The sequence below is a fragment of the Sorex araneus genome, chromosome 7 (genome assembly GCF_027595985.1).
Source record: "Sorex araneus isolate mSorAra2 chromosome 7, mSorAra2.pri, whole genome shotgun sequence".
Taxonomy (NCBI): domain Eukaryota; kingdom Metazoa; phylum Chordata; class Mammalia; order Eulipotyphla; family Soricidae; genus Sorex; species Sorex araneus.
The window spans coordinates 37,617,263-37,630,972 of NC_073308.1; the positions used below are offsets into that span (position 1 = coordinate 37,617,263).

Consider the following 13,710-nt stretch of genomic DNA (forward strand, 5'->3'; position numbering starts at 1 on the left):
CCCTCATTTATAGACATGGAAACATAGATTTGTTCAGGATCACACAATATGCTAGTTTTTGTTTTCAAAGAATCAGACAATTGCAGGAAAGAAATTTCTCCAACGAATGCTGAGCTATTTTGTTGTTCATTGTGTTCTGGTCCTCAGGATCCCAGAAACAAAAGTAAATTTCCTTATCAGATGCTGAAACTTCATAATCCTGTGTTCTGCACCCTTCTTTATCAAAGTTAATCAAATTGATTTTAGGAAAGACGTGGCTAATCTGGAAATTTTTATCCTTAATACTCCAAATCTCAACCACTGGTGTTCACTCATTTAACTTTAGAAGGATTCTCCCAGTGAGCCTCACTTGAAAACTACAAATTCCCTTGAGAAGGGGATAAGGCAAAAATCCAAGCAAAATCTAAAGGTCTAAACCCAAAAGCCCACAGTGTAAATTCTGACCCACCCACCTTTAGTAATTTTAATTTTCCTAATTAGCCCCTGTATTCATGAATCAAACATATCTTTCCTTCTCTTGTGGCAAGGAATGCTTATCAAACAAAAATTCAGTTTTTTTTTCATTAAAGGAAAAGAATATTGTAATCTTACCCAGTGCAGGTTCAGTAGTATAGCAAAAATCAGGAAGTTTTATCAGTGAAATGTAAACAAAAGAATTGTATTAAAGGTGTTAATTCTTTAATAAAATTCTCTGAATTTTAAGTATTCTTTTTTGTTTCTCTTTGTAAAAAAAAAAATCACTGCCTAATTTAGTCATAAAATTTGGGAGCTAATTAAATATGAACTATTTTTAAAACTTGACACGTCTTAAAGTAAGTGGATAAGAAAAATGAAGACTTTATTTTACGTAATTCTACCCATAAGTACTTTGATTTAAACGAACAAAGTTTTGTTAGTTTGTAACTTAGCTCAAAACATTGGTCTCAGCTAGTTTGATTTAAACTAGAATCCAAATTTAATGTCTAGGAAACAATTCATTAGAACTATATTAAGTAAACCAGAGATGAACCCACTCTGCAGAGCGCCCGGATAGCTCAGTCGGTAGAGCATCAGACTTTTAATCTGAGGGTCCAGGGTTCAAGTCCCTGTTCGGGCGTCTGGCTTTTGCCGCCTCCCCCCCCACCTCCCTCTAGTTTACCGAGGTTCCCAGATAGGCGAGATCCTCCCCACGTTGAAGTCCCCTTCCTTTTAATGGAGTTGATTTAAAATTGATTTCAAAACTAGGTTGAAAACGCTCCCAGGGAGAGGGAAACGACTGTCATGTTGCAGGATTGCCTCGCCAGCACACGGCGGGATTTTGTTCCTACACTGGGTGTTTCGCAGAGTGCTTTCCCGACGCGAGGGCTTAGCAGGTTGCAATTGTCAGGAAGGAAGAAAAAACACACCCCCACCACGAGCTAAAGAAGAGCGCCCGAACAGGGACTTGAACCCTGGACCCTCAGATTAAAAGTCTGATGCTCTACCGACTGAGCTATCCGGGCTCCCGCGGCAGAGCGTGCGCGCGGTCGTGTCTTACATAAGAATGCGGAACCCGGCGCCGACGCTTCCTTCCGCCCTTATTTGGTGCCGCTGCTTGGTGCGGTTGCTCTAAATTCGAACAAGCGGTGTTCTTGCGCTTCAGAAAAGCAAATTGCCCCAAATATTCGGAACTACGAGATACCCGTGTGCCCAGGTGACCCCCATAGGCAGGTTTCTTCGAGCCGCAGCCGCTCCAATAGGTGCAGAATTAGGAGGACGGCAAAGTCTATTCTTGCAAAGCGCTGTAGTGACAGCGTGTTTATTTTATCGTTGCTACAGAGGAAAATCTAACAGGAAATACAAATACAAATAGTCATTCTGAAGCCACTGGGTTTTATTGGTGCGGTTTTTACACTGGGAGAACGCGCTTTGCACAAGGCTAGTAAGATGACCCTGTAGGACCCCTCACGGTGTCCAAGAAATTAAAAATGACGCATACCTGGAGGCAGAAACTAAATGAGGGGGTCAGGAAAGCTGAATTTGCCAAAGAGATCTCATTGGTGGTGGCGTGGAAGTCTGTGAGGACTCCACAGACCTCCGGAGCGGTGGGTAAGCTGAGCACTGCCCTCCGCTAAGGGGCTGACCTTGAGAATTTTGTTAAGTGGTATTTCTTTCTCTTAATTTTATTCTTAACTGCTTTAGGAGTGGATGCTCTGGTGGTCGAGCAATTCCACTTTTAGGAATTTGTCCTAAAAAAGTAACCAGGGATTTAAAAAGGAGAGAGAGAGAGAGAGAGAGAGAGAGAGAGAGAGAGAGAGAGAGAGAGAGAGAGACAGAGAGACAGAGACAGAGACAGAGACAGAGACACAGAGACAGAGACAGAGGTGGTGGCTTTAAGAAAAACTCTGGCATGCTAGGGGGTTCCCAGAGTCATTATTCCAAGACTTTGAGAGACAGTGGTAAGGAATAAAATATGAAATTTATCCACCCCCATCCAACCTCATGGACTGAACCCAGGGCTGGACAGGTGCAAGGAGAGTGCTCCATCATTGAGCGACATGCCCAGCCCCTAACCAGATTTTTCTTAAATGAAATAAAATAAATTTCTGTCTGGGAATTTAAAAACAAATCAAAATCAATTGCACAGGAAGAGAGGAGAAACAGATGACAGTGATTCACCCAGAAAAGTCTCTCCCTCTTTTTTTTTTTTTTCTTTTCTGAAAGGCCTTTTGCTGACTTGATCTGGGAGCAACTGTGAAAAAGGGACAGATTCTTCAGCTCATTCACACTCTGAATTTTTCTGCTGGGCTGGAGGTGAGGCTAGAAATAGTGCAAGTGAAACATGCAAATTCAGGGAGGATGAGCCGGAAACTGGAGGATCATCCAACAAGGTATTTCTTGTGTTGCACCAGTCTGTATCCACACGCAGGTATCTCATGTTTCATTTATTTTTGCAGGAAAAACAGGTTTATTCAGGGCCTAGCAACCTGAGAAGCTGATGGACTTATGTTCTCAAGAAACTATCTAGTCTGCATTTTGCAAACATTTAAACAGGACAAACCAGTACTTCTTCAGAAGATGGTGTCCAGGATAGCAAGGAGCACTAAAGTCATGACAGAAACAGCTGGAAGTTCTGGAGGGAGATTCTTCTGCCTGCAGAATAACGGAGAGACTCAGGGATGGCACATGGGGGGCCGCCTTCTGACAGCGGAATATAACTCTATTTTGAAAGAATGAAGCCTTCCTCTGTTTGCCTACATGCACGCGGATCTTAAATCAAGATAAATTGCAAACGAACACATCTCTGTTCAGAAAATCCTCCCAACGTGTAGACTTATCCCGAAGTAAGGGAACACTGGGCCATTCGGCCCTGCCGAGGCTGATCCCGTCTTGTCTTCGAGACTGTGGACACTTTGGATATCAAGAGTTAAACAGATGCCTTGCTTGTGTGATCTAAAACTAAGCTCCACCTCATTATTCTTTAGCACCTCTCTTCAGCATTCCCTTCCCCATACATCTTGCAGTAATTGCGTATATTCTTGTATTTTCTTTCTCACTTCTTTTTGGTTTGTTTTTAATTTTTATTAAAGAGCCACGGTTTACAAAGTCACTGATGGTTGAGTTTTAGGCATACAATAACTCAACACCAATCCCTCCACCAGTGTCAGCTTCCCTCCACCAGTGTTCCCAGATTCCCTCCCCATCCCGACCCCCACTCCACCCCCGCCTGTCAGCTTGACAGGCACATTACAAGGTGTCAGTGGTTGCAGTTTAGGTGTCATGTTTTCAATTTTGTCGGATCGGTGTTTTGGATGCATGACTATACCACTCATACATAATTTTTTTTAATTGAACATAAATACTTGTCTTTTTTCTCCCAGCGAGAGACACCAGAAATGCCCTTGACCCGTCAGGCCAGGAGGTCGAGTAAGTTAATACAGTAATACAGCGGAACGAGGGGAACAGCATTTTGCTGAAGGTTTCTGATTCATGCTCTTGCGTTCCCCCGATAACTGCTTCTGATCTCTAAGCAAAGGCGTGGGATCCCCACAAGACCCTCCCAAAACCCTCTCTCTCTCTCTCTCTCTCTCTCTTTCTCTCTCCCTCTGTCTCTCTGTCTCTCTCTCTCTCTCTCTCTCTCTCTCTCCCCCCCCCCCAAGTCCTCCGACTCTCTCGCCCCAGGCCGGGCCCTACTCTATGGTACGCGAATCTCGGCCTCTCTAGCTCTGCGGTCGCCCCGTCGCTGGTGTCCGGAAGCGTGGCCGGAAGTTCCGGCGTGAGCTGGGGCGCGGGGGCCGGAAGTGGCGTCCTCACTCCTCGCCGTTTCAAAATGCCGCTGGGGCCTCGGGGCCTGTGAGTGACGCCCCGAGCGCCCCCCGCGCGGGCCAGGCGGGGCAGAGCGACCCATGGAGCGGCCGTGAGGTGCGGCGGCGGGGCGTGCTGCGGGGGGTGGGGGGAGGCTCTGCGGGACGCGGCGTGCGCGGCGCGCGGGGCGGCCGGGCGGGAGGAGGCCGGGGGCCCGCGCGGCCGGGCCGGGCCGGGCCGGGCTCGGCGTCGGGGCAGCCCTGGAGCGCCGGCCCCGCGCGCCGACGGCGCCGTCCCAGCGTTGCTTTGGCAAACAGCCGGCGGGTAACGCGCGCGGGGGCTGCACCCTCGCGGGCCGTGCAGCCGACTCGGGGGGCAGGGGAGGGGTGGAGAACGGCGAGATCCGCAGCATGGTTGGTTCATTTATTTATTTCCCCCAAAGTTGTTTGTTTGTTTAATTTGTTCCGGTCTCTTTGCGGGGAGGCCCAAGCACACACTGTGTGCTCAAGACTTGGGGCTCGGGGCGCGGGGGTTCGAACCCCGGGAGGAGTGCCGCGTGCGAGGCGAGTGCCCGGCTGGGTGTACTATTAGTTGATCCAGCCTGCGAAGACAAGTTCTGGTTCCGGCCCCCCCCCCCCCCCCCGGGTCGAGTTAGGAAATGCGGACGGAGGGGGGTTGATGGGGATGCTTGGGGGGCGGTGGGGGTGGGGGCGCGGCTACCTGATGGACCTGTTCGCTCAGGGAAGATCTGGTGGTGAAGAAGCAAATAACCCTTTGCTCTTCTGGTGCCTGGAAGCCCCCCCACTCCCCGGGGGGGGGGGGGCGTATTTTGACCTTCCCAGGATTAGCCTTTCTTCTGCTCTGTTGTGAAACGGAGTGGCGGCTTTGGCTGCCCTTTCAATAAACGAATCCCCCGAGCCCTTTGGAAAGTAGGAAAAACGGCAAAAAAATTTTTTTTTTATTTTTCTCTCGTTCATTGGAAGGCAGGCACATCTGTCTCAGCTCTCCCCATTTGTCACAGGGGTTTATTGGTTGGAAAGAAAAGCCCCTTTCTGTTAGTCATACTCACTTTGGGGTTTGCGGGCATGTGCCAAAGAGGCATGCTCTCCAGCCTACTGATTCATTTAAAATAGTTGGGTTCTTTCCCAAGAGTACTCATTTCTCCACCTCCCCCAAGATATTTCTTTGTCATGAGGTATGTAGCATTCATAGAATAGATATGGGGAACTCCCACTTCCCCTCCTTCCATTACCCCCCTCCCTGCCCCGCCCCCCCCCCTTTTTAAGAAATACTTCACTTGAGCTTTGGGGCCCCGTCGGGCCATTGGTGGGGAATCCTGTGTTGCCAGGGGGTTAGACTTGTTCCTCTTGAATGCGTGGATTCAGCCCCCAAGCTCTCTCCAGCCACTTGAAGCATTTAAGAGTATAGCACAGTCATATGTCAGTGTATACCTCGTATCAGGTCGGGATTAAAGGAAGTTACCACAGTGCTTTTCTTCTATAATTGACAGGCTTTTGGGTGGGAGGGAGGGTGTGGTCATTCCCCGGGTGCTCAGAGGGCACTCAGACTCTGTTCTCTGGGAGGCACCCCTGGTGGTCTTCCAGGGACCATTGTAGTTCTGGGGATCACACTAGGGTCTGCTGTGTGCAAGAATTTTATCCCTGTACTATTTCTCCTGGAGCTAAGCCTGGGTACTGCTGGGTGTGACCCAGATCCCTCCATTTCCCCCAGCCCCCAGAGTAGAGGATGTGAACTAGGAGTACCTTATAAGTCGAAGCCACTCCTGAGTGTTCTGCTCAGGGTGACTTGGAGGTGTGACAAGGCCTCTAAATCAAAAAGTAAAGGAGAAGATCCAGTAGATGCTGGAAAGGCCGATCCATCTATATACAAAATAGAGATTAAAAAGGGAATATGGGGGGGGCACTGAAGAAATTAAAATTACTGTTGCTCTGGCCTGAGCGTTGCTATTTAAAAAAGTAGCAAACATTGTTATAGGAGACTTTAGAGGTACTCTCTTTAAAGTTATGGGCTGGAAAGATAAAACAGCTTGTAGGGCTCTTGCTTTGTATGTGGCTATCCCAGATTTAACACACCACACCCTGATCAGACCCCTGTGTGGGTTCCTGATCTCTTCTAGGAGTAATCCCTGTGTGCAGAGCTAGTAAACCCTGCGCAGCACAGGCTCCAAAACAAAATAACAGACCAACTCAGAGGCAAAGGATTTCCTTGTATATTCAATATTGTGTTACCAATCCTAAGGATAAAATAAGAAATTCCAGGTACAGGAATCAGGGAGGCTCAGAGCAATAGTGATGGCGGGTAGGGTGCTTGCCTTGCACATGCAGAGTACCCTGGGCACCGTAGGGTCTGGCCACACACAGTTAGAGAGAGCTGGGGTGGATGGGGTGTGACCGCTTATATAGAAAAGTCTAAAAATTGTTAGTAATTATTTGGGTTTAACACAGTGAGTAGGTATTTGATTAATGAAATTAATTTGTATTCCTACACCTAAGCAAAACCCACTGAAGACCATGAAGGATCATGGCAGCTTAGGAGTGCCAGCTTTGGTGGGACCAGAGAGGTAGCACGTGATTGAAGACACCTTGCATATGGCTGGCCCCAGTTTGACCCTCAGCACTGTGTATGGTCCCCTGAGCACCACTAGAAGTGATCCCTGAGCACTACCGACTGTGGCCCTTGAACCAGACAAAAAGCATGTTAACTTTAGAAATTCATCTAATACAAATATGCTAGGCCTCTAAAGAGAAAATTAGATATTAAGTTATCAAAATTTTATCAAGCAATTGAAAGACAACTTTATCCATACTTTATTCAGGGGGCCCTCTTGGGGGTTTTCTTTCTCCATATCTAGTGATATTAAGGGAAAATACTGGGGATAAAATGCAGGGCCCCACTCATGCTACATCTAGAGCAATCTTTATCTAGACTTGTAATCTATATTTATGTTTTTTTAGCTACACCCAGCAGTACTCGGGTTTCTCTCTACTTTGATCTCAGTATGCACTCCTGTAGGTCCTTAGGGGACCATATAGGATGCCGGGAATTGAACCCAGGTTGGCCATGTGCAAAGCAAGTGCCCTGCCCACTGTACTATTGCCCTGGCCCCTGGTAATCTATATTTCATTTTTATTATTTGGAGGGGGTGCACCTGTCATTGCTCAGAGGTCATTCCCAGAGGTGCTTGGGGTACCAGACTGCTGGGGATTGTATCTGCCCCTCCTACATGCAAAGAATGAGCTCTTTGAAATTTCTGTCTAGCCCTGAACTATATTTTATGTATTTATTTTTTGTGCCACACTCAGTAATGCTCAGGGCTTACTTCTAGTTCTGGGTTCTGTGCTTAGTGCCTTATTCCCCCGTACTATCTCTCCCACCCCGTGGTTCATAATTTAAATGTAATTTCCTTCATGGCATTGGGCGGAGAGATAGCCAGCCAACTGGAGTGCATGCTTTGCATGCTAGAGGTCTGTCTTTTATGGTGGGAGTGGTATTTGGGCCACATCCAGCAGTCTTCAGCCCCATCAACATAGCTACCTGATCTTGAGCAAATAACATGTCTGCTTTTGCCTGCTTGGCTGCGCACAGGTCAAGTGTCCTAACCTGTACTGTTTTTCCAGCACTGAGATGCTTTTTTTAAAATTGTTTTTGGGCTATATCTGGTGGTGCTCAGGGTGCTCAGGGGTTAGTTACTCCTCTGCGCTCAAGAATCTCTCTCGGTGGTGCTCCGGGGACCATTTGGGATGCCAAGGATTGAATCCCTGGTTAGCTGTGTGCAAGGCAAGTGTCTTACCCACTGTACTATCTCTCTGGCCCTGGAAAGTTAAAATACATTTTTTAATTGAATCACTGTGAGATAGACCCTTACAAAGATGTTCATAATTAGGTTTCAGTCATACACTGATACACCCATTCCTCCCACCAGAGTACAGTACATTTCTTAGCACCAGTGATCCCAGTTTCCCTCGGATCACCTGCCCCCCAGGTTACCCTCTCTCTCTCTCTCTCTCTCTCTCTCTCTCTCTCTCTCTCTCTCTCTCTCCCTCTTCCCCCCTTTCCCTATCCCTGTCCCTCTCCCCCCTCCCTCTCTCTTTTTTCCTCTCTCCTTCCCCCCTCCCTCTTCCTCTATTTCCCTCCTCTGCCCCCCACCCCTTGAGGCATTGTGGTTTGCAATACAGATACTGAAAGGTTATCAAGAATATCCCTTTACTTACTTTTAACACTCATGATCATTCCCAGCTATTATTGTCATACTGGTCCCTTCTCTGTCATATCTACCCTCAAGGCCCCTCCCCCCCCATTTGTGGTTGATTGCAACCATTTACCAGTCCTCCTAGCCCCTGTTTTCCCTGGCCTTGGATATAGTCTTCTGATATATATGTATGTGTATATATATGTATCTATAATCTATATATACATACACACGTACATACCACAAATGGATGCAGTCATTCTATATCTGCCCCTCTCTTTCTGACTCATTTTATTCAGCGTGATACTCTCCCTGTCCATCTATTTATAGGCAAATTTCATGACTTGATTTTTAAAAACAGCTGCATAGTATTCCATTGTGTAGATGTGCCATAGTTCCTTTTCCAGTCATCTGTTCTTGGGCACTCAGGTTATTTCCAGATTCTGGCTATGGTGAATAATGCTGCAGGGAACATAGGAGTGTAGATGGTGTTTCTGCTGTGTGTTTTGGGGCCTCCAGAGTATATTCCCAGAAGTGGTATTACTGGGCCAAATGGGAGCTCAATTTCTAATTTTTTGAGAAATATCCTTATTGTTTTCCAAAAAGGCTGGACCAGTTGACATTCCCACCAACAATAAATGAGAGTCCCTTTCTCCCCACATCCTCGCAAGCACTGGTTGCTCTTGTTCTTTTGGATGGGCGCCAGTCTCTGTGGTGTGAGATGATACCTCAATGTTTTGATTGGTGTGGAGATCATTTTTGAAACCACGCACTTTTATTGATGATTTTCTCCATCATGTTGCTCTACTACTATGTCAGTGTAGCATTGGGAAATATGTTCATGAACAAGCAGAAAGTCCTGCCCGATGAGAGTTTATGTTTTATGTGATAATTAACATGTATACTGTACCTGTTGGTAACACCGGCAACGAAGAAAAACAAAGTTGGATGTCCCCCTCTCCCCCCACTGCCACCACCCCCACCCCCCACTCTTCCTGGGGTGGTCATGGAAGGTGGAGGGGACCTGACTTTTGAACAGATTGAGGTAAGTAGTCTAAGCTTGGAAGCAGCACAAGTGGTAGGAGGCAGTGCAGTTAAGAGAGGGATGGTATGGTGGTGAAAAAGGGAAAGGATGAGAAAGGCTACATTTTGACTATATTTGAAGCAGTATTTTCAGAATTGTGGCTTGAGTGTGGGATGTGAGAGAATAAAGAACCAAGGATAGCCCAGGGTCATGGACCCAAGCAACTGAAGAGATGAAGTCACCATTCATCTGGTAGGGTATCATATCAGGAAGGGGATATTACAGGATTTAGCAGATTTGGGGGATAAGGATTTTCTTTTTTAAAATAATATTAGAAATACCAATAAAACCTTCTTTAAAATTTTAAATGATAGTTATATCCAGTTTGGCTTCCCCCTTTGTAGTAATGGAAACTGATAGGGGACAGGAAGAAGCTGTTTATTTATTCTAGTGATTGTTCCTTTTTCCCCCCCTGTGTTATACCAGTGGAGCGTAGGAATCACCCTTTGCAGGGCTTTTGGGACCACATGGATTGCCAGGACAGCCGGGTACAAGGCAAGGTCCCTTCCCATGCTGTATTATGGTTCCAGCTCTGCTTTTTAAAATTTTTTGCTTTGATTTTTTAAAAGTTAAATTAAGGAGAAAAGATAGTTAAAATTCCAATTTGTGCTGTGTATTACCATGGTGATGTACAACTTAGCTTCTCGTTCTAGTTTCTTTTTTGGGGATAGGGTGGGGACACACCTATTGCTCAGGGCTTAATCCTGGCTTCACTTCTGTGTAATCCTCTCCAAGGACCATATTTGGTGCTGAGGGTTGTATCTGGGTCTGCCCTGTGCAAGGCAAAGCCTCTGTCAGATCATTCTGGCCACTGTCCAAGCTCCTTCAACTGTGAGTTACTTAACTGAATTGTGGGGGTTGCAGAAAATATCAATGTTTTAAAATACATATCCATTTGACTTATCAGCAAATATATGATTTGTATACTTTTTTTTTATACCAACCTATATGCATAGGGGGTCATATAAACTTGGGCAAAAGGTGTTGACAGGGAGGACAGTTTAAGGAACTCTGCTCTGTACAAACTTGCTTTAAGTCAAGGTTTGTAAAACGCATTTGTTTTCTCTATCTTTCGTGGGGTCAGAAGCTGTTCTAATACTGTTTGGACTCCTTTTCTTGTTTCTAACCAAGCAAGACATGCCCCAGCATGTTGCAGAGGTTTTTTGATAAGCTCTTGGAATCTTAAGTCTTGGGAATTTCCCCAGCCCTATACTGTCTTCAAGGGGGTAAATATTCGATCCTGGGGAGAACAGAGAGTGGGCTGTTTGATATCCTGTGCGAGAGAATCATTATAAATTTGACCTTCAATGAAAACAATTTATTCATTCATTATTATCTTCATGGTGGAGCTTGGAACTTGCCTGAACCTATTTATCTTTTAGGTTTCACTTGAAGGAATCATAAATAGTTGTACCTCTTAATTAAGTGCTGTGGGTTTTTTTGCAGAATCTAAACTAGAAAGTTGTCAGAACCTGAGTTTATATTACGTTTATGTGGGATGCTGTGAACAGTATGTTATTTTTACTTCTGCAGGCTGCTTTTTTTGGTAAATGAAGAGATCGTTTTCTGTTTTTTTCTTTTTTTCTTTCTGGGTCACACCTGGCAATGCACAGGGGTTACTCCTGACTCTGCACTCAGGAATTACCCCTGGCCGTGCTCAGGGGACCATATGGGATGCTGGGAATCGAACCCAGGTCTGCCGAGTGCAAGGCAAACGCCCCACCTGCTGTGCTATCCTCCAGTCCCTCATTTTCTGTTTTGAAAGAGACTTATATTTGTTTTTGACACTTCTAGATTCAGCAGCAGATTGAAAATTCTTCACTGCCAAAATGACTTCACTTCCTAGTTCTGCCCAGTGTTCAACATCTAGTAGTGCTTGCGGGATCTCACCAGAACAGATCAGTAAGGTGAGTAATTCTAAGCATTTCGATATTTCTTTGTTTTTAGAAAATCAAATTGGGAAATATAATTGAATTTGCTGGCTAGAGGATTTTATGTAGAGCAGATATAACATTTTTTTTTTCCAATATAAGGCTAAAGAGATAGTGCAGGGTCAAGGTGGCTTGCAGTGCATGTAGCTGACTGGGTTTGAAGCCATGCACCGCATGTGTTCCCTTGAGTACTGCCAAGAGTCGTCTGAGCATAGAGTAAGCCTGGAACACTGCTTGGTGTGGCCCCCAAATAAAAAATAAAATTAAAAATATTATATATAGGAAAACAGTAAGTAGTGACTATAGCAGTTGGCTTTATGCAATTAATGACTACCACTTGCTCAGAATTGTACATTTTCAAAACGAGCGTGTTTCAGGGTATGTAAGTACATATGGGTGGAGAATTTGGGCCAAGTTATTTATGTTTATGTTTTCATCATACTTCATTTCTCCACTTTAGTTTGTTATTTTAGAAATTTAAAATTATAACTGGCAGATTTTGTTGTTGCTGTGTTTTTTTTTTTTTTTTTTTTTTATTATTATTGGTAATGGTGCTGGGATTGAACCCAGAACAGGCAGTTATTCTGCATTTGAGTTCCATCCCCAGATTGAACATGTGTTTTTTTTTTTTTCATGGTTTGGCTAATCTTGGTTCTGTGTTTCCTGGCAGGGGAGCTCAGAGATCATGAAACGCCAGGAATTGATCCTGGATTTACTGCTTGTGAAGCATGGGCCCCATCAGCCTATCAGTGTTCTTGATAGACTTTTCTTCAATAAGCCCCTGATCTCCAGGCCAGGCATAGTTCCTGAGTACCACTGGTGTGGCCCTGAGAAACAGGAAAGAAGAGCAACATCCAAACCTAAAAATACATAGTTTTGTAGTTTTTTTTTAAATATAAGCATTACATAATATGTTGTATTATGTATCTTCACTGTATCACTGTCATCTCCTTGTTCTTTGATTTACTCCAGTGGGCACCAGAACCGTCTCTATTCCTCCCAGCCCTGAGATTTTAGCAGCCTCTCCTTACTCAATTCCCCAACGATTAGAGGCTCTTTCAGGGTCAGGGGAATGAGACCTGTTGTTACTGTTTTTGGCATATCGGATATGCCACGGGGAGCTTGCCAGGCTCTGCCATACGGGTGGGATACTCAGTAGCTTGCTGGGCTCTATGATTTGTTGTCATCTGTCTGAACTCCATCAAATATGGTGTGGTAATTATGGAAAATGGTAAGAAGTGTCTTGTAATGTGTTGTGCAGCCGCTTAGCATGGCTATGGGGGCCTCATTTTATACTCCCTTCTGGAAGGAGCAGCCATTGAGATCTGGAGGGTGGCGGATGAGGAGATTGCCCACAGGGTGTGGCTTATGGGTGTGATTCCTGGGTCACAAGGTTATGTATTTTATTGTATAAAAAAGGTGGAAATTGGGTTTGATGGGGGAAAAGGTGGAGTACATAATAAATGGTTTTGACTCGCTTGTCTTGTTTGGAAGGAAGCAAATGAAGATCTCTTAACTTAGAGAGTAAAATGACAGGAAATAGTATATGAAAGTTTTTGAAAAATTTATAAAAACCTTACAATAAGGGAGACTTTATTAGGATGAAACTGAGGAGTCTGTGAGAGGAGACAAATTTGACCATAAGAGATGTGAAAGGGCCAGAGAGAGATAGGGGTATGGTGTTTACTTTGCTTGCAGCTCGCCATGGTTTGATCCCTGGCACCACATGTGGTCCTCTGAGCCCCACCAGGAGTGATCAGAAAAGAGCCCTGAGCAGTGTGGCTCAAAAACCAAAAAGAATTGTATGGCCCAAACCGATTTTTCATCTTTTTTTCTTTATGGCAGTTCTAGTAAGTAAATGTGCTAATGTTTGAAAAATAGTTTTTTAAAGGAAGGTAACATATAGTAGTGCTATTGGTTATTTTATGCGTCAGAATGTTGCATATACATTAGATGATGTTTAAGGAGATTTTCTTGTCCTTTAGGGTTTTAGAATTCAATCTAATTGAAATAAAATTCGGTTTTTGTTTATTTCAGGTACGACCCAAACTCCCACTTTTGAAGATTTTGCAGGCAGCAGGTGCACAGGGTGAAATGTTCACTGTGAAAGAGGTGAGCCATCAAGGAAAATTGTCAAGTTGTTTTACTAGTTGAAAGGGGGGGACTGGTGAGAGGGGACTTCACCTATTGTTTTGGGGTGAAGGGACCACACTGTGCACAAC

The 13,710-nt window shown here is 45.0% G+C and overlaps 1 protein-coding gene and 2 non-coding genes across 4 annotated transcripts in view; 2 read left to right on the top strand and 1 right to left on the bottom strand.

Annotated features, from left to right (window-relative positions):
• Positions 1–1,023: 1,023 nt before the first annotated feature.
• Positions 1,024–1,096, top strand: TRNAK-UUU (transfer RNA lysine (anticodon UUU)). The gene has a single exon. It is a non-coding gene; the product is annotated as a tRNA-Lys (tRNA).
• Positions 1,097–1,408: 312 nt separating this feature from the next.
• Positions 1,409–1,481, bottom strand: TRNAK-UUU (transfer RNA lysine (anticodon UUU)). The gene has a single exon. It is a non-coding gene; the product is annotated as a tRNA-Lys (tRNA).
• Positions 1,482–4,254: 2,773 nt separating this feature from the next.
• Positions 4,255–13,710, top strand: part of MDM4 (MDM4 regulator of p53) — a 38,535-nt gene continuing 29,079 nt past the window's right edge. For both annotated transcript variants that reach the window (XR_008631053.1, XM_055144504.1), the window contains exons 1-3: positions 4,255–4,380; positions 11,352–11,464; positions 13,526–13,600. Coding sequence is in view for 1 of the 2 variants with exons in the window: in XM_055144504.1 (XP_055000479.1) it covers positions 11,387–11,464; positions 13,526–13,600 (153 nt within the window). In the remaining variant the exon portion in view is untranslated. The remainder of the gene's footprint in view (positions 4,381–11,351; positions 11,465–13,525; positions 13,601–13,710) is intronic.